This window comes from Rhinatrema bivittatum, chromosome 19, assembly GCF_901001135.1.
Source record: "Rhinatrema bivittatum chromosome 19, aRhiBiv1.1, whole genome shotgun sequence".
NCBI lineage: Eukaryota > Metazoa > Chordata > Amphibia > Gymnophiona > Rhinatrematidae > Rhinatrema > Rhinatrema bivittatum.
In genome coordinates, this window is record NC_042633.1 from 29,686,613 (window position 1) to 29,714,350 (window position 27,738).

At 44.1% G+C, this 27,738-nt stretch overlaps 1 protein-coding gene across 4 annotated transcripts; it reads left to right on the forward strand.

The window, feature by feature from the left end:
* CSNK2B (casein kinase 2 beta) lies at positions 1 to 27,738 on the forward strand. Of its 4 annotated transcripts, none has more exons than XM_029584820.1 (7): positions 1 to 151; positions 21,172 to 21,254; positions 21,971 to 22,073; positions 24,806 to 24,921; positions 25,332 to 25,407; positions 25,680 to 25,869; positions 27,375 to 27,738. In XM_029584820.1, the coding sequence occupies exons 2-7, from the start codon at positions 21,183 to 21,185 to the stop codon at positions 27,463 to 27,465; spliced, it is 648 nt and encodes a 215-aa protein (XP_029440680.1). In that variant the 5' UTR covers positions 1 to 151; positions 21,172 to 21,182; the 3' UTR covers positions 27,466 to 27,738. The 4 variants fall into 4 exon arrangements, with proteins under 4 accessions (XP_029440680.1, XP_029440678.1, XP_029440679.1 ...); XM_029584818.1 differs by lacking the exon at positions 1 to 151 and adding an exon at positions 3,499 to 3,580; XM_029584819.1 differs by lacking the exon at positions 1 to 151 and adding an exon at positions 14,032 to 14,185.

The following is a 27,738-nucleotide window of genomic DNA, read 5'->3' on the forward strand; positions in this document are numbered from 1 at the left end:
CTGGATTGCCATCAGTGAGGACTGCCATCAGCAAAGTCTCCCAACCATGCAGTAGACATACCAGGAAATCAGAGTGGGGCACCGTGTCAAGAAGGCAAGCAACTAAAGCAACGGAGAAGCCTCTTCAGACATTTAAGGAAAGCAACTTAAGGAAAGTAATATTTATATATTTAAAATTTTGATTTTGTTTTCAACAGTGGGTCCAAACATCACTTGCTGGAACATCCCCTGAGGAAGGATGCACTTGTGTCTGAAACATGTACATGTTGGGACATGGATATCTTGTGAGATCTGATACATAGCAATAAAAATAGAGTTAGTTCTCAACAAGAGAAGGATCAGAGATCATAGCTGACAGAATATCAATGGTGGTGCTGTGGTATTTGAAAACAACAAAGAAAAATCTGTACCCAGTTGAGTATATTTTGCACTGGATGTCATTGGGTGATTTTAAACACAGTAAAAAAATTTTTGAAGTTCTTTTTACAATATTTGCATAGAAAATAACAAAAAAGGAGGAGGTTGGCGGTTCTATGATTATAACATGCCAAATGAGGCAGGGTTGCCTACATGATTATGAGACCCTTCCAACCCTTCTACATTTTTTTTTTGTTCATTATATTTAATAAAAGAGAATTCCAGTTTGTGTAGGTGCACAAAATTTAAAAATATTCAAAAAATATGAAAGCTTTGCAATAGCAGACATTCAAGTGTTTTTCACAGTGAGTGAACCTTCTTTGGTTCCTTTTTGATTACTTTACACTCTGTACATGGCATTGATATATTTAGATAAGTATGGGACCTAGCCAGGCAAATGCCCTGAAAATGGACCCCTTACTGCTTGGTCTGAAGAGGGAAAAGCAGAATTCAAATATTGGCAATAAGCTACACCAGGGTGTTCCAAAGAGGAGGTCCCCCCCCCCCCCTATGGTCAAAAGGTAACCAAATTCCAGGAAGGAAGTGAAGAGATCCAGAAGGTTCTGTATGGTTATGCTATAGCATGGATGCTACACTAAGGAAACATACCAAATATCATTGGATCTCCACTCATACTTCCAAGTTTCTTTTTTTTTTTTTTTTAAAGAAAAAGGAAACATAAGTCTTTAGTATATCCAAGAGGGGACAAAAGGCAGAACTGGCTCAACTCTAATAAACTGTCTTGTTGGTAAATCTGCTAATGGCCTAATATCTGTGTGAGGTCCCCCCAGCTTTACTAAAATAGATCAATGCCATTCCTTAACACAGTCCTGTGTACCCCTTGGGTGGGTATGCACATGGGGGGGGGGGGCAGAGAGGGCGTTGTAGGAGGACCCCTAAAGAGAGGCCAGGAGAAAAAGAAGAGCTGGGAAAGCTTGTTACCAAAGGTTAACACAACCTGTAACTCTCTTCTGAGACCTCCAGTAGCACCTTTCAGCTTTGAACTGATATCCGGGTTTACTTGGATTTCAGCAAAGCTTTTGATAAGGTCCCGCTCACGAATAAAATAAGCAGCCTGAAAGTGGGTCCCAAGTTGGTGCAATAAATTGATAACTGGAACTCACTCTGTGGAAAGCAGGATAATTAGTGGAGTACCTCAGGAACTGGTTCCTGGACTGAATAATTTTGTGAGTGATACTGAGAAGAGGTCAGAAGGAAGAGTTTGTCTTTTTGCGGATGACACTAAGATCTGCAACAATGGACACCTCTGACGGAGTAGAGAGAATGAGAAGTGATCGAACCTCACCTAGAATCAAACCTTTTCCAGTGGAAAGGAAACTGTAGGACCAGGGGACAGACTCGGGAACAAATGTTACCCTTTTTCACAGAAAGGGTGATGGATGCCTGGCATGTCCTCCCAGAAGAGGTGGCAAAGACATAACGGAATTCAAAAGGGCATGGGATAACCACAGAAGATCCCTAGAGGCTAGAGGAAGGAAAGTAACTGGCCATAATTTGATTTATTACACTTTTATACTGCAATAACAGCAAGCTGACCAAGGTTTACACATTTCTGCACCAAGTGGCATTTATAACCCTAAAAGCATGGGGGGAACCTGCACAGCACGGCAGTTACAATCCTGAACACCTTGTTGGGCAAACTGGAATGCCCTTTTTGGCTTTATCTGCCATCATTTACTATCAGGCCGATACAGTACAGTGCGCTCTGACGCGCGTTTTCCCTTATCCAGTAAGGGGCCGAAAATGCGCATCCAATCTGCCGAACCTAAAAGGGCCCGCAACATGCAAATGCATGTTGATAGCCCTATTAGGTATTCCCATGCGATACAGAAAGTAAAATGTGCAGCCAAGCCGCACATTTTACTTTCAGAAATTAGCACCTACCCAAAGGTAGGCACTAATTTCTTCGGGCACCGGGAAAGTGCACAGAAAAGCAGTAAAAACTGCTTTTCTGTGCACCCTCCAACTTAATATCATGGCGATATTAAGTCGGAGGTCCCGAAATGTCCCAAAAGTTAAAAAAATAATAATTTTTAAGTCGGCCAGCGGGTCAAAAACCGGACGCTCAATTTTGCTGGCATCCGGTTTCTGAGCCCGTGGCTGTCAGCGGGCTCGAGAACAGAGGCCGGCAAAATTGAGCGTCGGCTGTCAAACCCGCTGACAGCCACCGCTCCGGTCCAAAAGGAGGCGCTAGGGACACACTAGTGTCCCTAGCGCCTCCTTTTGCCCGTTTTTACCGCCGGGCCTCATTTAAATACAAAATCGCACGCACAGGAGAGCGGGCGTATGCCCACTCTCCCGCGGACTTTACTGAATTGGCCAGTATGTTACTAATATCATGCTGGGATGGGAGCATGGAAATAATCCAAAAGTGTTTTATGGATGGCCAGGTGATGAGTCACATTTTTACTTAACCAAATGGAAATTGCTCATGGCTAGCAAAAGACGTATGTATGATTAGTTGGCATCGGAAGAGCTAGCCAGGACTAAGTTTGTATCTAGCAACAGGACTGGATGCACATAAGATATCCTGCAAACATTCGTTGGAGGGAAGGGAAATAGACGGGTTGCTCTGTTGTAAACAACTGCAAAGCATCTGTTATAAAGGAACGTGAAAGGTTCTTGGGAAAAGTGCAGTATTTTATTTGAGAAGACCCAGACTCTGACTTCCGGTGTCCCACCCCATGAAATGGTCTTATGCATAAGAATCTCTGCGCTCATTTCCTGCCTAAAAGCAAATCAGTGACGGTGAATTTATACAGAGAGGTCTCAAGGTTGATTTATATCTTTTCTTTCCATTTACTTGTACCTATGTTAAAAAGGTTTATGTAAAAGGTTTTTCACAGCCATTTTGAAGAAATAAAAAAAAAAAAAAGGGTCATCCACTCAAACGGAGAAAAATAGCGAGGGCACATGTGCATTTTGTAATGGAGTTTGGAACGCAAGAGGAGGAATATTGTTTGTTCCTCGGTTGTTGCTAGGCAGAGCCGAAGGACGGCGGCGCGAGACGTAACCCAACCGTTACTCTCACGGCCGTTCCAGCACTGGGCGCCCCCGCCTTTTTTCCCCTGGGCAACGTGCCGGAAGATGGACCCCTGCGGTGACGTAAAGCGGAGGGCGGCACGGACGCTGGCCAGAGAAGGTAGAGAGTAGGAGGGCGGGAGGTGATCCCCCGTTACGAATCGGTCTCCTTTCCGGCCCCACTCCGTAAGTCCGCCACCCAACTCCAAGCCGCTCCGCCTCATCGTCCCTCCCCAGAAACTCTTCTTAACTGCTTCTCAGGCCTTCCTTTTCGTTCCGAACGACTGAGAGGGTGGGCGGGATCCGGAGAGCTCCGCCTCTAGGAAAGCGGAAATACCATTTTTGGCCGTGGTGGGAGGGGCTCTTAGTATTTGTCTCCGCCTTCTTTTTGCAGGTTTTTTGTTTTTGTTTTTTTTTTTTAAATAGTAGTTTGTAGTTTACCAGCTTTTCTGACTTCCGGTGTCCCACCCCATGAGATGGTCTTATGCATAAGAATCTCTGCGCTCATTTCCTGCCTAAAAGCAAATCGGTGACGGTGAATTTATACAGAGAGGTCTCAAGTTTGATTTATATCTTCTTTTCTTTCCATTTACTTGTACCTATCTTTAAATGGTTTTTCACGGCCCTGGATAGCCTCCGCCCCAAAGAGTTTAAGGGATGAAAGAGATCTTGAGGTCAATATTCAAAGCCATTTAGATGGATTACTCACAAGTTATCCATCTAAATGGCAAGTTATCCATCTAACGCTATGTTATGCAAGTTATCCAACTCCAACAGGCCGATGCAGTATCACGCGCGCAAAAACCTGCGTCCAAACGGGCTACCCATTTTTTTTTCAGCGCACACACATCCACTCCTGGGTTGTGCGATGCTCTAGTTTAATGAGCTGCCACATTAAAAAGGATGCACTTGGCTAAAATTGTGCGCCCCTAGCAGGCAAAAACATCGGGCACCTGGGAGACGTGGCCACGCGTGGGCCAGGAAAAGCGGGCGCTCAACACGGGCGCCCGTTTTATCCTGCCGTCGATAGCTCACGCGCACAATATACACACACGCCTGCAGCATGTACATTGTGCGCCCAGAATTTTTTTTTTTTTTTGTAATCGAGCCTTTACATTTTTCCCCTAATTTTAAGCACCTCGAGCAGTAGACCTTAGTATCGTAATGATACTAAGTCAGAGGAACCACAGGGACCAGTTTTTTTTGTTTCATGTGCTCTTGACGTCAGCTCCGGGGCTGGCGTTAAATTTGCCGCATTAAAAAGGGTGCATTGGTCGACTGGCGATTTTTTTGCATGGGGGGGAGGTAATAGCTAATAGTCTCATCTACATGGCATTTACATGTGGTGAACTATATTAGCTATGCGTTTGTTTGGACGTGTGTTTTTGGACACGCTAAGCATCGGGTGTTAGTCTAGTGCATCCAAAATGCACGTCCAACCAAGGATTAACTTGTGTGCTAGACTGAGCGCACTTTATTGCATCAGCCCTCAAGTTAGCCATTTAAATGTTTACTTTTGAATATTGATCTCAAAGTGACTTGCTAGAAGATGAGATTTGGAGGTCAAGTGACTTGCGGGAGTGGAGGTTAAGTATCTTGATGTCACACTGTGAGCAGGGAAATCTGGAGAAGAGCATAAGTGATTTGCAGGGATGGACTTTAGACACACTGGGATCTAGGGCAAAAATTGAGTTTAGCCAATGCCAGGTGTCTTGAAGCCAGCGGCAGCTTAAGGCAATCTGCCTGAGGTGAGGGGATGAGATGGCACTGTACCCAAGGTATGCAGGTCAAAGCACCGGTGGGGGAGGAGGGCGGGTCCCCTCTGAGTTTTGCTGAGCTGGTCTCTTCAAGTTTGGATCTTTGGTGATTTGAAATGCTGGGGAAGAGAGGTCACGGCTCCCAGAGAAGTGGCAGTGATAATATGTCTTGGAAGCTGGCAGTCTTGCCCCGCTCCCACCCTTCTCCAGCATCTGGCCCCCTGGGGAAGTGGGTGAATGAAGGGGTCTCTGTATGGCACACTCTGTCCCACTCCCACCCCCAAATACAGTCTTGATCCCTCTCTACTTCTCTTCCTTTTCCCTACCGCTCTTTCTTTTCCTCATTTCTCATAGCACACATGCTTAAATGCACTTCTTTCCTCCTGCAAAGGTCTCTTTTTGTTTGTCTTTTGCTCCCAATTTCTCCTTCCCTCCCCCAGCGTCATCCTTGTAACGTCTCATCTCTCCTCTGACCTCATCTTCCAAAGACTCTCCATCCTTTCTGTCTGCCAGCTTCATTGTTTCAACCTTTCATTTCATCCTTTTTTCCCCCAACCTCACTCTTCCATTTTTCCTGCAACCTCTTTTCCCCACTTCATCTCTTTTCCTCCCATATCACACCCAATTTCACCACCATACAGAAATGTCAAATGCTGTACTGACAAGTCGGGGAAAATAAATGGCAGCAAGCATTGGGCCAACTTGGCAAGAAGAGTAGGGTCAGATTGTCACTTTCGCCTCCCAGAGGCCGTGCTAGGAGAAAAAGGTGGCAGGCAACCCCTTTCTCTCCCTCCCACCCCTGGCAGGGTGGGTCTACTCCCTGCCACTTATCTAAAAAGCAGCAGCAACTTAAAAAAAGAAATTCAGCGCAGGGCCTGCAGCCACCCGCTCAAAACCCTGCCCTGCACATAAGTTTCCATAGTAACATGAAACCTACATGGGAGGATGGGGAAGGGCCTTGAGTGTGAGGCAGGTGGCTGCAGGCCCTGTGCTGAATTTCTTTAAGTTGTTGCTGCTGCCACCGTTGAATCAGGACTCACCGCTTTAGGTAAGCAGGCCCAGATAGAGACAGAGTAGCGAGCAATGCTCCAGCACCTCTCAAAATTTGGCACTGGAGGCAGTTGCCTATGCCTAAATCCGGGCTGAGGAAGAGATAAAGCAGCAAGCACCAGCCTGGCAGAAAGACAATGGCAAGTTTTGGGTCAGCTCAGCAAGAGAACAACCGAGTGAGTGGAAGGCAGTTTACTGCAATTCTACAACAGGTAAATTCTGTGATAATTGCTGCAGAATGGATGCGGGCGCACTGGCAATAATTACAATGGCAATAATTAAAATCATACAAATTAATTTTGAAGATGTGTTTCTTTGGAATACAGTGTGCTACTCCTATGTGACCATATTTGATTATTTTTCATTGGAAGCAGAACATGATCTGTACTATAAGAGCTGTAGTGTGTAGAGAATTTTACAACTAGAGATGCACAAAAACATAAATTCCTGATTGTCCCACCAGACCAGTCAGAATGCATAGGTTTTACTCCTCCTACCAGCAGATGGAGGCAGAGAACAATTATTTTGCTGATGTCACCCTATATAGGGTACTGTGAAACCTGCAGCACTTCAATATTCTCTGTCTCCAGCAGATGGTAGAAGTGTAAATCCTGCAGCTTGGACTTCTGGAGATTTGTGGCTTCTGGTTGATTGGGACGAGCAGGGAGGTCAGTGGTCCTCTATTTGCTTGGTCCTTGTCTGTGGAAGTTTTGAAAGCCAGAGGAGTCTGGTTCCCTCTTCCACCTCACCCGGTCTCATTTCTCATCCTCCTGGTAGGAAAGTAGCAGTTGGCGTGAAAGGCCCACATCACTGCTTTACAGGGAAGTATTTTGAGCTTTGTTTGGTAAAGCTGAAAGAAGCAGATTAGTTTATAAGTTCCCTGTGATTTATCCGGCTGTCAGGAGCAGCATTTCAGCAGCTGTAGGGAGGTAGGTTGGGCTTTTTCTTTCCAATAAGGGAAAGTTGAGATGAGCTTTTTCTGGGGCCTGATGGCGGCAGCAGAGCACAAGAAATACTGTGCTCTGTGTGGGAGTTAGCACGGGAGCATGCCGTGTTTGTTTAGGGACTGAGGGCCAGCCTGCCACAGCAATGGGAGAGTCTTATTTGGTGGGAGGAATGTCTAGAGGTGGCTCCATGGAGGTCGGGGCTTCTTCTTTTCCCAGGCCAGGGGCAGATCCTTCAGAGGATGGAAAGTCAGCGTCTATGGGGGCATTAGCCATTTTACCTCCCAGCAGCAGCAGAGAGGTCTACTCGGATCCTCTAGTTTTCTCCCCTGCGGGAAGACTTCATTAGATATTGGGAGGAAGGATGTTTGACTCAGGGGGCCATGGATTGGCTTTTTTATTCTCTTGGTACTCCTTTATCATTGGAGTTTGTGCTTTTGATGCATGAGGCATTTTGTTTGAGGAAGAGTTCCCCTCAGGGAGGGTTAGTCCCTAATTTGTCCCCATTCAGGAGGCATCCCAATGCCCAGGGGCCCTCCAAGAGGCCCAGGTTGGATTCAGCTAGGTCAGGCGCAGATTCCCTGGAGGATTCTTCTGGGGGGACATGAATTACCAGATAGTGCCTGAGGGTGATTTGCTGGAGGAGGGTGAGATTCCTCCAGCAGATGGTGGTGATCCAAGGATTGATCATCTTTTTAGGACGCACTATGATTTCCCAGGCCTTAGCAGAGCTGAGCATTAAAGAGGCTACTTCTGAGCCTGCAGAGGAAGGGGAAGATCCAATCCTAGAGGGTCTCCGTAAAGCTAGACCTTTCCTTTCCACAGGATGGCAAAAGCACTGGCAACAGTGGAATGGGATATGCCTCAGGTGGGCTTGAGTGGGCAGGGCTATGACTAAGCTGTATCCACTCTCTGTTGAAGACATGGAGCTTCTGAAATTTCCAAAGGCGGACACCTTAGTTTTAACAGTGACAAAGAAGACTACCATTCCAATGGAAGGATTTACAGCTCTGAAATATTCATAGGACAGATAGATAGAGGTGGTCTTGAAGCAGTCCTATGAAGTGGCCACTCTTGCCTTGTGGGCGGTGGTGGTCTGTAGTAGGGTTTGCACTGGGTTCAATAGATTCCAGGAGGACCCTTGCAGGAGAGTTTCTCTTTGAGAGAGGAGGAGTAACTGAAGGCTGGTATTGCCTTTGTTTCAGATGCTTTATATGATCTCATTCATACCTCGGCTAAGGGGATGATGACATTTGTGGCAGCCAGACACCTAGTGCAGTTGTGAAACTGGTCTGCAGACACTGATTCTAAGTTATGTCTAAGCAAGTTGCCTTTTAAAGGAAAGCTTCTCTTCAGTGAGAATTTAGAAAATCCGGTAAAGCATTATCTGGTGAAGCATTATCGGGATAATAAATCTCTCAAATTGCCTAAAGATAGGCCAAGAGCCTTTCAAAAAGGGAGTCCTAATGTTTAGAGATGTGAGGTGTTACCATCCAGGTAAGTCAGCTCTTGAGCAGAGAGGGCATCTTTGAGGAAAACTTCAGTCCTTTCAAGGTGGAAGAAAAGTTTCAAAAGATGAAGGCACTTCCAGTACAGCTGGTTTAAAGGATCCTGATGAGATGCAAGGGGTTCACGTTCTGTCTCAACAAATTGGGGGTCGTCTGTCCCAGTTTTATGAAGAGTAGGCCCGAATCAGGTCAGACCAGTGGGTTCTTTCAGTTATGAAGGACAGTTATGCCTTAGAATTTTCTTGCCAGGGGAAAGACTCCTTCATGGAATCCCCTTGTTACTTTCTGGAAAAGAGAAAAGCAGTAAAATCAACATTAGACCACCTGCTTCAGTTAGTGGCGGTGATTCCTGTGCCAAAAGAGCAATAGGATGTATTCAAAACAGCATCATATGTGAAAACGGAATAAACGTGCTATTCCCATGTAGTCTGGAAATTATCTCTTTGCAGAGTTAACATATAATTTTATGGCGGGCTCATGTTATTAAGCCTCATGCCATTGATATACAGGTGGTACATACATTCATCACCAAGAATTTATAATCATTGGTTACTCTGCGAGAGAGTTTATGTATTATATTTGCAATGTCCAGGTAGTGCGGTGAGCTAGTGTAGCAGGGAAAGGACAGCTCTGAAAATGGCCACAGCCTGACATGATTCGTGTTTCTGTTACGCTTCCTCAGGGGCCAGCATTTGCCATGTCTAAATTTAGAGACAAAGTTTACCTTGATATTGCCAAGAGCTGACTTCACAAAATCTGTTACATACTGTTATACATACAATTTCACTGTCTGTGCCAAGGTTACTTCTGCTACCAGGGTATAGCTATCGCCAGACAGCAGGATCCGCCATTTGAGATGCAGGTTTTAAACCTACTTGCTTCTTGAGAAGGAACCAATCAGAAGAGAAGTTAGGTAGAGTGGGAGCCAATAGGATACTAGAACAATGAGGACCATTCGACTATCATTTAATCCTCGGGGAAATTCGGAAGCTAGTGTGAATATCCACCATTGTTCACGGTAGTTTAATGTGAAACTGTGATCGCCTCCGCGTGGATGTTTATTGATTTGTTCTAAAATTGTCCAACGCAGTTGATTGAAGGTGTGTCCAACATCCACTTACTGGCCATTTTCTCCAGCTCACTCCCAAACAAGAGCAAGCCTTTAAAGGGCAACGTCATAAGGTTAGACTTGGGGGTTGTATCGGCCAACCAATTTCTCAGCCATAACTGATGCCTGGCCACTATTACCAAAGCCATCCCTCTAGCCGAGGTGCAGACCAAATCGTAACCCACATCTGCCAAAAGGCGGCTGCTTGTTCCATCACTGCCCTGGAATTCACACCAGATTCATCGACCTCCTGAGAGAGATGTAAACAAGAGCTAGCCACCAGGGAACAACAAGAAGCTATCTGCAAATTAATTGCCATTGCTTCAAAAGCCTGCTTAAGGTTGGCCTCAATTCTCCTATCCTGTGATCCTTCAAGGCCATTCCCCCTTCTACGGGGATAGTTATCTGCTTGGTAACAGCACACACAAGCGCATCCACTTTTGGAAAGCGCAATTGCTCTCTTGCAACTGGATCCATGGGGTACAGTACTTCCAAGGCTCGTCCTCCTTTAAAATTAGGTTCCTGGGCACCCCACTCAAGCTCAATCAATTCTTGAATGGCCTCCATAATAGGGAAGAAACAGAAGACTTTACACAAAGAAATCAAAATGGGATCTTTCTTTGGCTCAGACATGGAATCAGTCCCCGGTACTCCCAGCATCTTCAATGCCTGGGAAATCAGAGCCAGTAACTCATCTCTATGAAAGAACCGCAACATAGTTCTATACGGCTCCAATCCCGGAGGAATTTCCCCATCCATCAGGGAGTAAGGATTGGCTTCATCATCCGTGCCATCTCGATCCCTATTGGGGAGGCCTGCAACAGATCTAGGTGTACTCCGACGTTTATCCGCAGCACCAGGCATGCGGGATTTTGCCGCCAGCGATCCTGACTTGTTAAGACTGGCCAGGACTGAGGACTGCGCCTGAAGAAAAGACTGCAGTTCTTGAAAATAATTTTCTACCCAAGAAAAGGCAGAGGGATCCATGCCAAAACCAGGGGGCATCTGTCCTGTGCCCACTGAACTACCCACTGAACTACCGCTGATGAACCAGTTAGGGGAGCTCCAAATTCAGATGACCCCTCTGGCAGCACTTTTTTCATTCCCGCATCAAGCTGGGAAGAACAGAGCTTAGTAAAATCAGACAAAGGCAATTTCCCCTGAGCCTCCAAACAGTGCTGACACAAGTTAGAGGGAACACCAGGCTGGGATGCCCGAATATGACAAGCAGCACAGAGGGTAAGGCGCTTAGGTTTCTTTGCTATAGGCACCATCAGTCTGTCAGTACGCTTTAACAGGCATCTAAGAAGAGTGCGTCCAGCTGTATTTGCGCTGCAAAACCTAGGCACCTAAAATTTAATAGTCCAAAAATTAGGCGCTCAACACTGCCTCGATCCTCAAACTGAGCTCCTACGAGGCCGCTCAGATAGCGTGCGTAAATAAGCACATGCACATGAATGCCCAGGTAGACGCCACTGCCAACTAGGCGCAAAAACTGGGTGCACAGCTGGACGCATAAGCACGAACCGACGGAACTGAAGAGGGCAGCCTTATGCGCAGGCAAAACATCGCTGCTGCCTACCACACAGCGAACAAGAAAAGCCTGAGAGTGGGGCCTAGCTGAAATGCTGCTCAAACCGCCAGGCTGCTCAAGTCCCCTAAGCTCCCCTGGAGGTGGGAACAAATGTCTGATCAGAATGCCGAGCAGAGACTGGAGGAAAGAGAAATCCCTACAAAACTCCTTCTCTCTTTTTTTTTTTTTTTTTAAATTACTCTATCTGAGCTCAGACCTGGTGAATACAAGATTGGTCTCTGGCAGCAGGGGGAGAGGGCAAGGACCTTCACCGCCGTGCTCAGCTTCCTGCACCCACTTGCCTTTCAGCTGTTTTTTGTTTTTTTTACAGCTAAGTCCACGCCGGCTGAAAAAAACCAGCTACCAGACCAAGGCACTTATCTGAGGGAGGAATCCAAAGACATCACCTCAGGAATTCTCAACTGAGGGAAGGACCATAAGGTATCACAATAGAAGAGTGGGGCGTAATACATTTCCTTCTTCTTTTCTCCTTTGAAAATGTTTAAGCAATCCCCAGTAGGGAGATACACATCCACCATCTGCTGGAGATGGAGAATACTGGCTGGCTGATGTCACTGCAGGGGTATATATATCGTGATGTCAGCTTTGCTTCGTTTCCATCTGCTAGTAGAGGTGCATAACCACTGCTTTTGGAGCCACCTGTCCATACGCTAAGAAACAATTATTTTGTGCCTCCATCTGCTGGTAGGAGGAGTAAAACCTTTGGTTTCTGGATTGGTCTGGTAGGACTCAAGGAAAGAAAATTAGCAGGTAAGAAACAAAATGTTTCCATATGATTTATCGAAAAGAAAAAGAGCTAAGAATAAGACTATTGAAGGATGCAACAAGGTCAAGAAAAAAGCACTCATAAGTATTTTTGACACTTTCTAGTAAAAGGACTTGCAACCAATTTACTTTATGGCTGGACAAGAAAATTATCAAATAATTGATAAATTATGGGAGGGCCTATAAGTCTGATCTGATCCTAGGAAAGAAGCTCCACAAAAGGATCTACATTTTTCTGAGAAAAAAGTAGTGCAGCTGCCTTATGCTACATATAGTTGGACGTAAGTCAAGGAACAAGCTATGAGACTTTTTTATTAGGTTAAATTCAATCATTTCTGACTAACTTTTGAAAGCCATGCCTCTTTGTTAGTTCAGGACAAATAAAAGAAACCCCCCTAATAAGAGAGTAGCTATAATAAACTCTTTTTGTTCTCCCTCCAGCTAGGCATACCTGAGGCTAAGGAGGAAAAGAACACAAAATTATTCAGAGTAGTTAAATCACAAGCAGATTGTGATACATTACAGGAGGACCTTGCAAGACTGGAAGATTGGGCATCCAAATGGCAGATGAAATTTAATGTGGACAAGTGCAAGGTGTTGCATATAGGGAAAAATAACCCTTTCTGTAGTTACATGATGTTAGGTTCTATATTAGGAGCTACCACCCAGGAAAAAGATCTAGGCATCATAGTGGATAATCCATTGAAATCATTGGTTCAGTGTGCTGCAGCAGTCAAAAACGAAAACAGAATGTTATGAATTATTAGGAAGGGAATGGTTAATAAAATGGAAAATGTCATAATGCCTCTGTATCACTCCATGGTGAGACCGCACCTGGAATACTGTGTACAATTCTGGTCGCCACATCTCAAAAAAGATATAGTTGCGATGGAGAAGATACAGAGAAGGGCAACAAAAATGATAAAGGGAATGGAACAGCTCCCCTATGAGGAAAGGCTGAAGAGGTTAGGGCTGTTCAGCTTGGAGAAGAGACGACTGAGGGGGGATATGATAGAGGTGTTTAAAATTGAGAGGTCTAGAACAGGTTAATGTGAATCAGTTATTTACTCTTTTGGATAATAGAAGGACTAGGGGGCACTCCATGAAGTTAGCATGTGACACATTTAAAACTAAGCGGAGAAAGTTCTTTTTCACTCAATGCACAATAAAGCTCTGGAATTCATTGCTGGAGGATGCGGTTTGGGCAGTTAGAGTAGCTTGGTTTAAAAAAGGTTTGTTAATTTATTTGTGTTTTTATATACTGACATTTATTGGGGTATATCACATCGGTTTACATAATAACTTGGTTTGGGTAAGTTCATAGAAGAGAAGTCCATAAACTGATATTACTCAAGTTGACTTAGGGAATAACCACTACTATTACTAGCATTAGTAGCATGGGATATATTTACTGCTGGGATACTTGTCAGGTACTTGTAGCCTGAATTGGCAACTGTTGGAAAGAGGATGCTGGACTTGATGGACCCTCAGTCTGACCCAGTAGAGCAACTTCTTATGTTCTTACAAAACTACAGCGCCCGATACACTTGCAATTTTTTGCCGGGTACTGAGCATGTGCATTGGGCTTTGCGGTATAGCCTCACTGCCTTAGAAAAAAAAAAAAAAAAAGAAGAACGCCATCATTGCCATAGCACAAGTGGTACCCGGATGCCGGAACGTCAGTTGTTGACTAGTTCGCATCATTGGCTCGCGGAGGGGCGGGGTTCACAGAATCAAAAAAAGACTACAGCTCCCGGCATATCTGTTCGCCTTGACTCACGTTCAGCGTCAAGGAAGGAGTAAGGAAAGAAAAAGTTTTGGGGGGGGTCGGCGTTAGCAAGTCACGTGTTTCCGGGGACGGGCGAGAGACGGCTGAGACGGGAGAACTACGTTTCCCGTCATATCCTGGCGGCTAGGCGCGTTGTGAGTATGCGTAATCTCTGGCCAGGCTGTGCTACTGCTTCCTAATACAGGAGAGACATAATCAGGCTCGGCTCTGTGTGAGTGTTTTTATTTATATTCATTGCTGGCTATCTTTTTCTGTGCGACGGATGTTAGGATTTTCTTTCCACTCTCCCTTTCAATATCTAAGGGAAGAGCTGAGAAATGTAGGCTGAAGAACGGCAGTGGCCTTTCCCCTGCTTGATCTTCAGTACCAGAGGGTGTGCAGCCATGTTGATTTCTTTACTGTTGAGGCTAGGGAGTAAAAGTATGTAAACAAAAAAATATGCAAACCAGAATATATGTAATTGAAAAAATAGTTCATAAAGAAATACACCGTAGTAGCAGAAGAACTCGGGGCTGGATATACTTCCTCCACAGGTCTCCATCCTTTTTGTTTGCTTAATACACCTTTTGGATTAGCTTCTTCTAAATACCATTTTATTTAATTAGTTATTTGATAACCACCTTTTATGAGAAGTTCACTCAAGGTGGTGTACAGCAAATTAAATTGGATATCTCCCAATAAAACTTTATATTGGTTGGAAAAGTTGGGACAGAGCATCTGGTTTTCTTTGTTGGTCTCCTTTGTTTATGCTGCTTTTTTTCTGTGCATGTTCTCATTATTTTCCTTGCAATAAAAGGTGCACATCTCTTATTTCTCTGCTCTCCCTCCATCCTGTGTACACACAAGAAATAATGTGGAAATGTTAGAATTCAAACATGGCAAAATGGAGAGAAGCACTGTGAATAATACTAAAGGAGGAGCTGGCTTTTTCTGCCGTAATAGCTTTTCCTTCACTTAAGCACAGAGGCTTCAATGAGTGCCTTATAACTAAGGAATTCTTCACAGCTTGTAATACATTTTCCTTTGCTTTTCTGCTACACCTCCAGAACCATGGCTTAGTCCCTCATTTGGTTGATTGAAGCAGAGAATATTTTTTTTTTAATCCTGTGACATTACTACTGCAAAGACAGGCTGATGCAGTATCAGTGCGTGGAAAATGGGCACCCGATATAATATGCAAATGTGCTGCTGCGGTAAAAAGGCACTAGGGAAAATTGTGCGCCTCCTTGGCAGCGGGTGCCCAGGAGAGGTGACTGTGGGTTAGGAAAACAGACGCTCAGTTTTATGAGCGTCCCTTTTCCTAACTTGTGCACAGCCACAAGTTAGGAAAATGGATGCTTGTTGAGTGTCCCTTTTCCTAACCTGACCTCCAGCACACTTTTTAAAAACAAATTTTTTTTTTTACAGTTCTACTTTTACAGTTCCTCTGACTTAATATCACCACAACATTAAGTCGGAGGAAGTACAAAAAAGCAGTATTTTCTGCTTTTCTGTACACTTTTTGAGCTCCTCAAAAATTAACGCCTGCTCCGGGGCACTCAATTTTTTGAGAGTAAAAATGTGCGCATCGGGTGCACTTTTTTTTTTTTTTTGCATCAGTGGGGAAACAGCTAATAGCCTCATCAACATGAATTTACATGTGGTGAATGCTATTAGCTATGTGCGTTTTGGACGTGCTAACCCCCGTTTTGTAGTGGGAGTTATGGACGTGCGTCGAGTTGTGCGCTGCGGCCAGCACACAGTATTGCATCAGCCTGTGTGTGTTGCAGTCACAGTTAAAGCCAATAATCCTGTTTCTCGACCAACTATGAGGATGCAAGCAAATTAAATGAATTGATCTGCATACACTGATTTTTATCCAGTTGGAATCTATTCTGTAGGAATTCCTCAAGTTCAATAGGATCCAAAAACACTATCTGAGCCCCTGGTATCTAATACATTTACAAGGGAGTCTTAATTGAAAAGTGGCTCCCAAAGCCAAGACTCTATCTTAAGCAGAAAGGATTTCTATGTTGCTTAGTTTCCTTTACAATGTTTGGGAACAAAGATATTTTATCCCTCAAGAAATTTGTATCTTTTAAGTTGAAAAAACAATGTGTCCACTCTTTTATCAGACTTATGTTGATATTCAACTAATATAGTAGCCCTGTCTTTCACCATAGAGTGTGAGTTTTCTAGGACAGTGGTTCTCAACCTTTTTTCTGTCATGAAACACCTGACAGATGATGCTCACGTGCGTGACACATTGCACACTACATTTAACGGCTATACTAAAAAAAAAAAAAAAAAAATCGTAGATATTTTACTGTTGAAAATGATGCAGGAGAAAGATAACATTCTTTAATTTCAGTAACTGCTTATAAAATATCATTGTGTTTTCACAAAAATTTTAATCTTTGCTTATTGCATCAGTGAGAAATCTGTATATGCAGCACACAGTTTTTCGATACAGACAAACTCTCATGCATTTCACTGTCAACCTCGGAAAATTCTGACCTGTTTTGGAGTTTATACAGAACAGAGTTAGGAAATTTCCCATTTCAACTCACCATACAAAAAATATATTCAAATTCTGATAGCCCCTCAGTAATAGTACTTCAAAATCCCTTCCCTGCCAGCCACTCTGTGAAATAACATGAAAACCTGCTAAAAAGCCATTTAGAAATGATATAGCACACCTGCCATACCATAAGAGCACTAACATCCAGGGCTTGAACAGCAACAACCTTGCCTATGAGAAAGCAAGACTGCAAAGGTAGAACAAGGTACACTTATTATTGGGAAAACAAAGCAAGCCAGACTGCTCTAGATTCCTACACAGAATCTACATCCTAGTTAGCAGAATCCCTCACCTCTGTCAGACATGCAGCCTGCAGACTGACCCTTATCTACCACAGAATAAAAGACCAAACATTATAAACAAGCATACAGAGAAAATCTGAAACTCCAAGGAGGGGGAGGTGGGGCAGGATAGGATACGGCATGCCTGCAACATTTCTGGCTTGGAATGGTGGTGGCAATGATTGCCAGGGTTGAGGGAAAAACAGCAATAGGGGGAGCAGTGATGAGGAATTTTAAGTACCAGGCTCCTTACTCTGCAGTCTCCTCAAGCAGCAAGCACATGTGGCTGTTATAGAAAGCATAGGTACCACTGGTTGAGAACCACTGTTCTAGGAAACATGAAAGATCAAAAGAATCTGTGTGATCACAAGCAACATCTTCAGAGGAAACCAGATTTGAGTCAGGCAAATAGTAAACCTTATTAAAAGGAGGAATAAGAACATAAGTTGCTATACTGGGCCAGACCGAGGTTCCATCAAGCCCAGCATCCTGTTTCCAACAAGGGCCAATCCAGGATACAAGTACCTGGCAAGTACTCAAACATTAAATACTTCCCATGCTGGTAATAAGTAGTGGTTATTCCCAAAGTTAACTTGACTAATAGTTTATGATCTTCTCCTCTAGGAACATAGTCAAACCTTTTTTAAACCTAGCTACACTAACTGCCTTAACCACATCCTCTGGCAACGAATTCCAGAGCTTAATTGTATGTTGAGTGAAATAATTTTCTGAGATTTGTTTTAAATGTGCTAACTTTATGGATCGCCTTCTAGTTTTTCTGTTATCTGAAAAAGTAAACAACCGATTCACATTTACCTGTTCTAGTCCTCTCATAATTTTGTAGACCTCCATCATATCTCCCTTCAGTCGTCTCTTCTCCAAGCTGAACAGCCCTAACCTCTTTAGTTTTTCCCCATAGAGGAGCCATTCCAACCCCTTCATCATTCTGGTCACCCTTGTCTGTACCTTCTCCATCGCAATTATATCTTTTTTGAGATGCGACCAGAATTGTACACAGTATTCAAGGTGCGGTCTCACCATGGAGCGATACAGAGGCATTATGACATTTTCCATTTTATTCACCATTCCTTTCCTAATTCCTAACATTTTGCTTGCTTTTATGACTGTTGCAGTATACTGAGCCGATGATTTCAATGTATTGTCCACTCTGTTTCCTGTCTTTTAACCAGTTTGCAATCCACAAAAGGACATCGCCTTCTATCCCATGACTTTTTAAAATTTTCTTAGAAGCCTCTCATGGGAGACTTTGTCAAATGCCTTGTTAAAATCCAAATACACTATATCTTGTCTTTTTCCACATGTTTATTAACCCCTTCCACAAACTGTAGCAGATTTGTGAGGCAAAACTTCCCTTAGGTAAATCCATGCTGGTTGTGTCCCATTAAACCATATCTATTTATATGCTCTGATTTTGTTCTTTAGAATAGTTTCCACTATTTTTCCTGGCACTGAAGTCAGGCTCACCGTTCTATAGGTCTGAAATTTCATTTTTAAGTTCTTTCAGAACCTGGGGTGTATACCATCTGGTCAAGTTGATTTGCTACTCTTCAGTTTGTCAGGCCTACTACATTTTCCAGGTTCATCATGATTTGGTTCAGTTCATCTGACTCATCACCCTTGAAACCATCTCTGGAACTGATATCTCCCCAACATATTCATTAGTGAACACGGAGGCAAAGAATTAATTTAGTCTTCCTGCAATGGCTTTATCTTTCCTAAGATCCCCTTTAACTGCTGTTTCCTGTGGGGTATAACAGGGGAATTACTAGTTTGTTTGTTTTTTTTGTGAACAAGGGGAATGGTGTTTCCACTTCATTCCCCCACTGACTACAACTGCTTTCAATAATAGAACTACCAAGGGGGATCAATTTTAAATAGATTTTCAGTCCATGGCATCTCATGCCACCACAATCATCTCCCCTTCCCTCATCTTTCCAGTAAAATACCTCATTTACTCCAATGATTGCAGGCTAGAAATAAGACAGATGTCATCTGTCCCCCACAGAAATCACCATACTTAAACAATTTTCCAACCTTTTGTGTTTGAATCTATCCTCTATCTCTGCTTGCTCTTGGCTTTCTCTGTTTCTTTTCTGCCTTCTCATTCCTTTTCTGTTCTTTGTCTTATTTCTTTATCATTTCTGTTATTTTTCCTGTGTGTGTCTCTCTTTATCTGCTGGCTGTCTTGTAAGGAAGGTGGCGCACTACAGATTGAGTAATTATTATATTCAAACCTTCACGCCAATTATGGTAGATCAGAGTTCATTTTAATCAGAACAAGGACTCATTCCGTTTGTCTGATGTTAGAGGTTTATTGATTGATATAACAATTGTTTGTGTGATTTAGAATATTAGAGGCAGTTAGTTTTTAAAGCAGCACTGCAGCTTCTTGACCACTGGTTTGCACAGATTTAATTCAGAACAATCACAACTATCTACCTACTTAAACTAAAGATAACTTCAGACCTTTAAATCTAAAGTTAACATTTTGTTCTCTTACCACGCTGGCAAGAGTAGCTGAAGGAAAGGATAGTTTCTCTTTGTGAAGGCATTTGCATCTGTGTTCTTTAGTGTGTTAGTCTGGAGGCTCAGCATCTGGCTAAGCGTCTCTTCTTCCCAGTGATCAGCCAGCGGTGCCCCGAGGGTGTAGTCTGTTTACTGGGGAGAGCTCTTGGATGGCATGCAGTCTCTGATGGCAGGAACCCCTTGTTCCTTTGTTTCACTTAACTTTACAAGCAGGCCATCTGCAGAATGCAAACACAGTGAATGCATATGGATGAGGGCCAAGCACAGCTCTCCGATTGGGATTTTCACACTTTTTATAAAAGTGAAGAGTGCAGGTCTCTATGCTAACACACAGAGTCTCAAAATGCCATGAGAGGTGAGCGTCCTCCAATCAGTGTCAAAGCTCTTTGTTTCATAACCGTGTGGTAAGAGAAGAAAATGTTAACTTTAGATTTAAAGGTCTGAAGTTATCTTTAGTTTAGGTAGGTAGATAGTTGTGATTGTTCTGAATTAAATCTGTGCAAACCGGTGGTCAAGAAGCTGCAGTGCTGCTTTAAAAACTGTAACTGCCTCTAATATTCTAAATCACGCAAACAATTGTTATATCAATCAATTATATTTTAGTTGATAAACTCTCAATAAACCTCTAACATCAGACAACGGAATGAGTCCTTGTTCTGATTAAAATGAACTCTGATCTACCATAGTTGGAGTAATTAATAAAAGTATAAATTGGTACAGTGGGATTCCAATATAATAATTACTTTCTAATTTGTAGTCTTCCTAGACTCACCCAGTCCTGCCATTTTCATCCCTTTCCCTTCATGTGTCTTCCCCTCTCACAACCCTTTTCTTGCTTTGCTGCTCCTATTGCCCCCCCCCCTTCTCTCTGTATCAAACAGCTCTTTCCCAGGCCTCTTCACCTCTCTTTCTCTCGTAATTTCCCTTCACCTAACTCCCCACACCAGTGCCGCCACCTCATCACAGCCATGTCCTCTCTCTCTGCTTTTCTTGCCCTCAGTGCTGTGCTGCTCCTTTCCTTCAGCTTCTTTACCGGCCCCTCTTCCTCACAGTTCTCCTTTTCTCTCAGCCAAGATTCCTTCTTTGGGTTCCTCTCCCAAGCCCTCACAGCAATATTCAGTCTCCCAGCTAGTGTTGTTTTTATAATCAATCCCTCCATCTCCCAGCAGGTTCTCAGCCCCTCTCATAGCTCCTCTGTTCCTCTCTCACTCCTTTCCCTTTTCCCAGGGCTCGGTCAACAGCCCTTCCATCTCCACTGCACCTCGGGGCGGACCAAAGGCAGGAAGTTTCTGTCGTGCACTGCTGCTGCTCTCTAGTTCCCCTGCAGCCCTTTTCCTATACTTTCTACAGCCAGCCAGTAGGCTGTAGGGGGAGGTGGGAGCAGTAGCAGGAGGACAGAAAGCACTGTCTTCCCCTGTGGCCCTGCAGCATGGAGCGCTCTGTCCCAAATGCACAAGAACACAGGAGACAATATTGGGGGGGTGCTCAAGACCACAGAGCTGCCTGCTGTGTCTTCACATAGCTAATCGAAGAGGTTATAAAGTGGAAGGTATACCCCTAATAAAAAAAAAAAAAGTACTCCAAACCAAGGAATAAAATGTTTTAATTTTTTTAAAAAAAGAAGATATTTAAGGAGCAAGACCAGAAAAAAGACAAAGAACAGGTAAGTTGGCATTTGGGGTCAGTTTGGTGGTTCTGACTTTTAAGACCTGGGCGTTGTGCTAGCTTCTAAGCCAGTCAAAATCTGGTGAGATCTCTGCATGGTGTCACTCGGTGAATTCTCCCCCTTCCCCCTGCTTTCTTCTACAGAGTACACAAACATGAGCAGCTCTGAAGAGGTCTCTTGGATCTCCTGGTTCTGTGGCTTGCGGGGCAATGAATTCTTTTGTGAGGTTAGTGACTGGAGGGGAAACATCCCAGGGGTGGGTGAGGGGAGTGGTGGTAACCTCTGCAGTGGAAAGGCAAAGGTGGGGGGGGAGGGGGAGATGGGATCTTCTGTCTTTGTGTAGTAATCCCTTTCCCTCTTACATAGTGAATGTATCTGGACTGGTTCCTTCCCATTTTTTGGGCTTTAGTTCTTGAGCTCCATTTGAAAATTCCAAGTAGAAGTAGCATTTTGGTTCATGATTTTTTTACAGCCCCGTCACTACTTAGAATGGCATCTGTGCCCTAGGAAGTGAAGGGATCTACTCATTCCAACTCCTGCCTTCTAAATGAGGGGCACAGGCCTTGTCTTTTCCCATAAAGCCCAACTATACCTTCCCCCTTAGACTGAATTTGACCTGCAGATGTTGCTGCCTGGGCAGGGGGGATGGTGCAGAGGGAGGCGAAGAACTGTAGGTGCTGCCTCTCTTCTGCACTTCCAGGAGCTGGGATTGGCCCACTGTGCCTTAGGTTTCTAAGCATTTGTTTAGCTCTGTGCATTGAGATCCTACGTCCTGGCAGATATGTGCAACCCCTGTGACAGTGAGAATCGGTCATATTATGTGCTGCTTTCATGGGACTGGGCATGATGGTATGTTCTCTCTTTCTGCCTGTGTTACTCTTTCTTGGCCTTTCTCTAAGCCATGGGGGTCTGACACCCTGTCTTTGACCTTCTGTTCTCCAGGTGGACGAAGACTACATTCAAGATAAGTTTAACCTGACAGGGTTGAACGAGCAAGTGCCACACTACCGGCAGGCGCTAGACATGATCCTTGACCTGGAGCCAGGTGACGTCACAACATGCATGCATACAGACTACAGTTTTTGCTGGGGGGGGGAGGGTGTGCTGTACATTTCAACTTTTATCCACTCGATTCCTTTCTAGAATGTTCAGTGCTGTTGGTTGCTGAGGTTGCACTGGGGTAACAGCATAAGTCCAACAGTCTTCCTAGAAACAATCTCAAGGTTTTTGACTACATCCATATTTCAGGGGGGGGGGGGGGGGGGGGGGGGGGAAGACTACAATTGTTTTATCACCAATGGTCCTTTATCGCCACCATCCAATGGGTTCTCCATATCATCCAAAAGGGATACAGGCTAAATGTCTTCAATAACTTATCAGTTATCCCATCACAATCCAAAGGATCACTTACATATGATAAAACAGGAGATAGCATCATTCCTCTTTTCTCATGCAGTAGAACTGGTTCCTTTAACAGCGAGAAACAAGCAAATTTACCCAAGGTACTTCCTGATCCCCAAAAAATCAGGAGGCCAGAGGTTTCTCAAATGAGAAAAAATCCAATTGAACATGCTGGCAACAATCTTCTCTCTGTTAGACCAGAAAGGATTGGACCTCAAGGATGCATATACGCACATTTCCATTTACTCAAGCTATGGGAAATATCTCAGATTTATAGTAGGCAGCAACCATTACTAGCACAGAGTCCTTCTCTTTAGTTTCTTAGCAGCTTCAAGAGTTTTCACAAAATGCTTAGCGACAGTGGCAGCTCACCTAAGAAAGAACAAGATCTTGGGTTTTCCATACTTGGACGATTGGCTAATATTGAGCAGATCCTTCAAAAAAGCCCAAAACTCTACAAATCTTACAGCTCAAACTCTTCTCATCATCACCTAGAATTTTGTAGGAAATCAATTGTGCACACTCATTTGCAAGGCATTTTTTCCAACTTCAAGAATGACCAAACAAGCTTCAGTATGTACAAGAAAATTAATGGAAACGCTTGGTCATATGGCAGCTATGGTGCAGGGCTACCAAAATAAGGGGAATGGAACAACTCCCCTATGAGGAAAGACTTAAAGAGGTTAGGACTTTTCAGCTTGGAGAAGAGATGGCTGAGGGGGAATATGATAGAGATGTTTAAAATTATGAGAGGTCTAGAACGGGTAGATGTGAATCGGTTATTTACTCTTGCGGATAATAGAAAGACTAGGGGGCACTCCATGAAGTTAGGTATTATAAGGAAAGGCATGGAAAATAAAATGCAAGATATAATGCCTCTGTATCAATCTGTGATGCAAGCGTACCTTAAGTATTGTGTGCAGTTCTAGTTGCCTCATCTCAAAATAAATAAATAATATAACTAGTAAAGTTACTGAGAAGGGCGACCAACATGATAAAGAGGATGGAACGGCTCCTCTAGGAGGAAAGGCTAAACAGGTTAGGGCTTTTCAGCCTGGAGAAGAGAGAGGTAAGGAGAAATATGATAGAGGGCTATGAAATCTTGAGTGGGATGGAACAGGTAATGGGCAACGGTTATATTTAACAGTTTTTTATACCGACCTTCATAGTAAATAACCATATCGGATCGGTTTACATTTAACAGAGGGTATAACTGAAGGAACAATTCAGGTAAACAAGAGATAACAATAGATATGAATAAGTCAGTTACAATCAATGGGAATCGAGAACTTGGAAGCTTAAAACAAACTGGAAAGAAGATAAAGGCAGGTAATTATAAAAGATACGATAGTGAGAACGGGTTAAAGCTTGAAGGTGCTTTAGCCTGGAGGTGCCAGAGTCCATAGTTCATGAAGATAAATGCCAAAGGCCGGGTGAGATTGGAGGGCCATTAGTGATTGTCTGGTGGATCGGAGAAGGCTTGGTGGAAGAGCCACGTCTTGAGTCTTTTTCTGAAAGTTAATAGGCAGGGTTCCAGTCTGAGGTTTGAAGGGATGTTTGAAGGGATACTCTTTCCAGTAGTACTAGGACTAGGGGACACTCCATGAAGCGATAGGTAGCACATTTAAAACAGGAGAGAGTATTTTTTTTACTCTGTGCACAATTAAACTAGAATTTTATTGGCAGAGGATGTGGTGAAAGCAGTTATAGTTGGGTTTAAAAAGGGTTTAAACCATTATTAGCCATATAGACTTGGGAAAATCCCTGGATATGAGCAAGAAGGACTAGACCTATTCTTAGGGATCCTGTTGGATATTTATGATCTGGATTGGCCACTGGGCTTGCTGGACCTTTGGTCTGACCCAGTATGGCATTTCTTATCATCTTAAATACTTCTGATGTTAGTCCTGATTCTTTTCTTTCTGAGCCTCTCACAATGACCTCTAGCTCTAGATCAGCCTTTGTCCTGAAAAGTTCCACTTGCACATTATTTATACCTTTTTGACTAATTTTGACGTGTGTTGTTATATCCTACTCTTCTCCTTGTCACATAAAATAGCCTATCTGATAAGGGGGTTGCAAATTAAAATATATTTTAAAAAGAAAAATTAGGCCAGGGTGAGATCCATTTGCCAATTAGAAGAAAACTAAAGCTGCTGTGCCCTGGGAAATGGTTCAGCTGTGTGGCGGTCTAGTAGTAGCTTTGCTTTTGTTGGAGCAAATGGAACCCTTTGCATGCTGTGACGCCCATTAGACCAGCATAAGAAGTGCCAAGAATGCAGCCATACATGCAGTTGAGACCACATAGGTCCCTTCTTCAGATGTCATTGACCTGTTGTGTTCTGCTGTCCCCTCCCCGGCCTCTTCCTGCCACAGATGAAGAGCTAGAGGATAACCCGAACCAGAGTGACCTGATAGAGCAGGCGGCTGAGATGCTGTACGGCCTGATCCATGCTCGCTACATCCTCACCAACCGTGGCATTGCGCAGATGGTGAGTTTGATCCTGTTCCGATATTGGGGCTGGAAGAGCGTGGTGTGCCATGGAAATACTCTGCATGAGAATGACTGGTCTGAATCCTTCAGCAGGAAGAACTGGGAGAGGGGCAAGGATCAGGAGATCTCACCCAATCCTTGTGCAGGAAGTGGGAGAGGAAGGGAAGAGGAAAGTTTGCACTAGCTTTGTGCAGGAAGCAGAGGAGGAGGGGGGCAGGTAGTCTTACAAAGTCTTGTACAGGAAGCAGGTGAAGAGGTCATAGGGATAGGTGGGTTCACCCTAGCCTTGCAGAGGAAGGAGGGGATAAGGATTTGGGAGTATGGAAGGCCTCAAATTTCTCTAGTTTCCCAAGCTGTGATTCTAATGTTTGGACAGATTCCAGACTTATCTTCCTCTCTTCTCACCAGCTCGAGAAGTACCAGCAGGGAGACTTTGGTTACTGTCCTCGGGTTTACTGCGAGAACCAGCCCATGCTCCCCATCGGTAAGTGTGCAGGCAACACCCAACAACTAAAGAGTAAGCCAGAGTACAGAGAATTCTCTTGCATGCAGAGCTTCTGCAGGATCCACCTTGCTTCCCCCAAATGTGGGACAACTGTGAAAGCTAGGAGAAATCCTGGCCTGCAAATAAGGGCAGGTTACTTTCACTCCCTGGCACTCTCTGATTGTGACCTTTTAGTGAGTTGCTGGGTTTCCCTAGGCCTAGTTCTAATCCTCTACTCTGCCACTGACTCCTCTCACTCACTCCCACGCTAGGATTGTCTGACATCCCTGGAGAGGCCATGGTGAAACTCTACTGCCCCAAGTGCATGGATGTCTACACCCCCAAGTCTTCCCGGCACCACCACACAGATGGAGCGTACTTTGGCACTGGCTTCCCTCACATGCTCTTCATGGTGCACCCCGAGTACAGGCCCAAGCGACCAGCCAATCAGTTTGTGCCCAGGTAAGAGGCCATGTAAAGTCTGCAGATAACCTGATCTGTTTGTGGCTTTTGACGACAGGAAGTGAATACTACTGACATAAGGCACTTCACAGTATACATACTGTACAGCATTCCTAAAAAGGAGTTACCTGGGGAGAACTGCTGAATCCACATATGTGGATTTATTTAATATAGATTTTTTTTCAGCACCTCAAAGCTGATTACATTAAAGGTACTTGAATAGGTATTTCCCTCTCTAGACGGCTTACCTGAGGCAATGGAATAAGGTAAAGTGACTTGCCCAAGGTCCCAAGGAGCAACAGTGAGACCTGAACCCTGGTGGTCTGGTTCATAGCCCACTGCTCTAGCCACTAGGCTACTCCTCCACCTAAAAGTACATGTATGAGAGGGCATTTTGGAGGGATGGTTGAAAATGTGTCTCCTTTAAACCTTCATTTGATACACTTTAAAGTCTGCATACAGTTTTTGTCCACATTAAGAATGTGATCTTCAGACACAGACGCACTGCTGGATAAAGATAACTGAGAAACAAACCCAGTTATTCTGCCGGCTCAGCCGGTTTTCGAATATGGATCTCGGTGTGTTTAAATAGCAGTTAGCTTGTGTGGCCTGAAAGTTACATGTACACATTGCCTATTAGGCTCCTTATTGAAAATCTATCCCAAAACGTTTTATACAGCTTCCACTGTGTGGTGGGACAGTCAAGGGGAGCAACCTTTATCCTTAGTACAAAGATATACCATGTCGCTTGTGTACCACGGAAAGGAAACCGGATATCTATCCCATGCGTATTCATTAGCGTCACCCTGAAAACCTTTGGTGATCCACTGCCTTCTGTTCTTGTTTGCATCTATCCATCTGATTTTTCAATTGCACATGCAGTAACCTAGATGGCAAAATGGTACATCGGGTGGCTGTGAGGAGAGGGCACACACTGCTGAAGTGAAGCAGCACAGTCCACAGCAGCAGAGTGGTGTTGAGTATATGTCCCGGGAATGGGTTTCAAGCTACGGTGCCAATTGTGAGTGTAGTGCAGGTTGCAGCTTCATGAGCAAGGTGCCGAGGCAAGCCCTGCTGGCAGCAGCGATGGGCATCAGGAGTCAGGTGTTGGCAAGGAGGAAAACAGAGGGACCTGAAGAGTGTTTGATGGCAGGAGAAGTGCTGTGGCAAAGGGCTGCAAGGTATGAACCACAAAAGTGTCAGGTCATAGTGGTGTCGGGTTCAGAGTTTATGATCTGCCGGGGAGGGGGGGGGGGGGGTGTTCTGGTGGTCACTGCCACTCTTCCCTGTTAAGGACACATGTGCAGCACCTCACATACACAAACACATGCTCAGTCTACAGAAAGCCTTTGGGAATTTTGTATACTCCATGCCGTACAACTTTCCAGTCTTGTAATGCCTGTATAATTTGTGGTTTTGAAAATGGACCTGTTTGTTCTTTATATGTGATAAAATTGTATTAATGTGTCTGATTCTTCTTTTTTTTTTTTTTCTATATCTTTCAGACTATATGGCTTCAAGATCCACCCTATGGCCTACCAGCTACAGCTGCAAGCAGCCAGCAACTTCAAGAGCCCTGTCAAAACTATCCGCTGATCAGCAGCAAGACTACATGAAATGCTCCAACACCCCCCTCTCCTCCTCCAAATGCCAAGTGCTCCCTCCCCAACTGTTTTCAAGACAGAAAGCCAAGATTGAAGGGCTGTCCTTGATTTCTTTTTCATATATTTCCATCTGCTCCCTTCCCCCTCAGGACACTTTAGAATGATCTTACCCTCCCTTCCCCAACCAGCCCCACTGTATTGAAGTCCAAGATTAGTTTTCAGCTTGTGTTTAAATTAAATAAATATTTCGTTATTCTCAAAGTGA

Bases quoted from the DNA above. Each gene is read 5' to 3' on its own strand.
- CSNK2B (XM_029584818.1), top strand. From the start codon at position 3,526: ATGGACCCCTGCGGTGACGTAAAGCGGAGGGCGGCACGGACGCTGGCC. The intron at 22,074-24,805 runs GTGACGTCACAA...TTCCTGCCACAG, and splicing joins GATCCTTGACCTGGAGCCAG to ATGAAGAGCTAGAGGATAAC. The intron at 24,922-25,331 runs GTGAGTTTGATC...TCTTCTCACCAG, and splicing joins ACCGTGGCATTGCGCAGATG to CTCGAGAAGTACCAGCAGGG.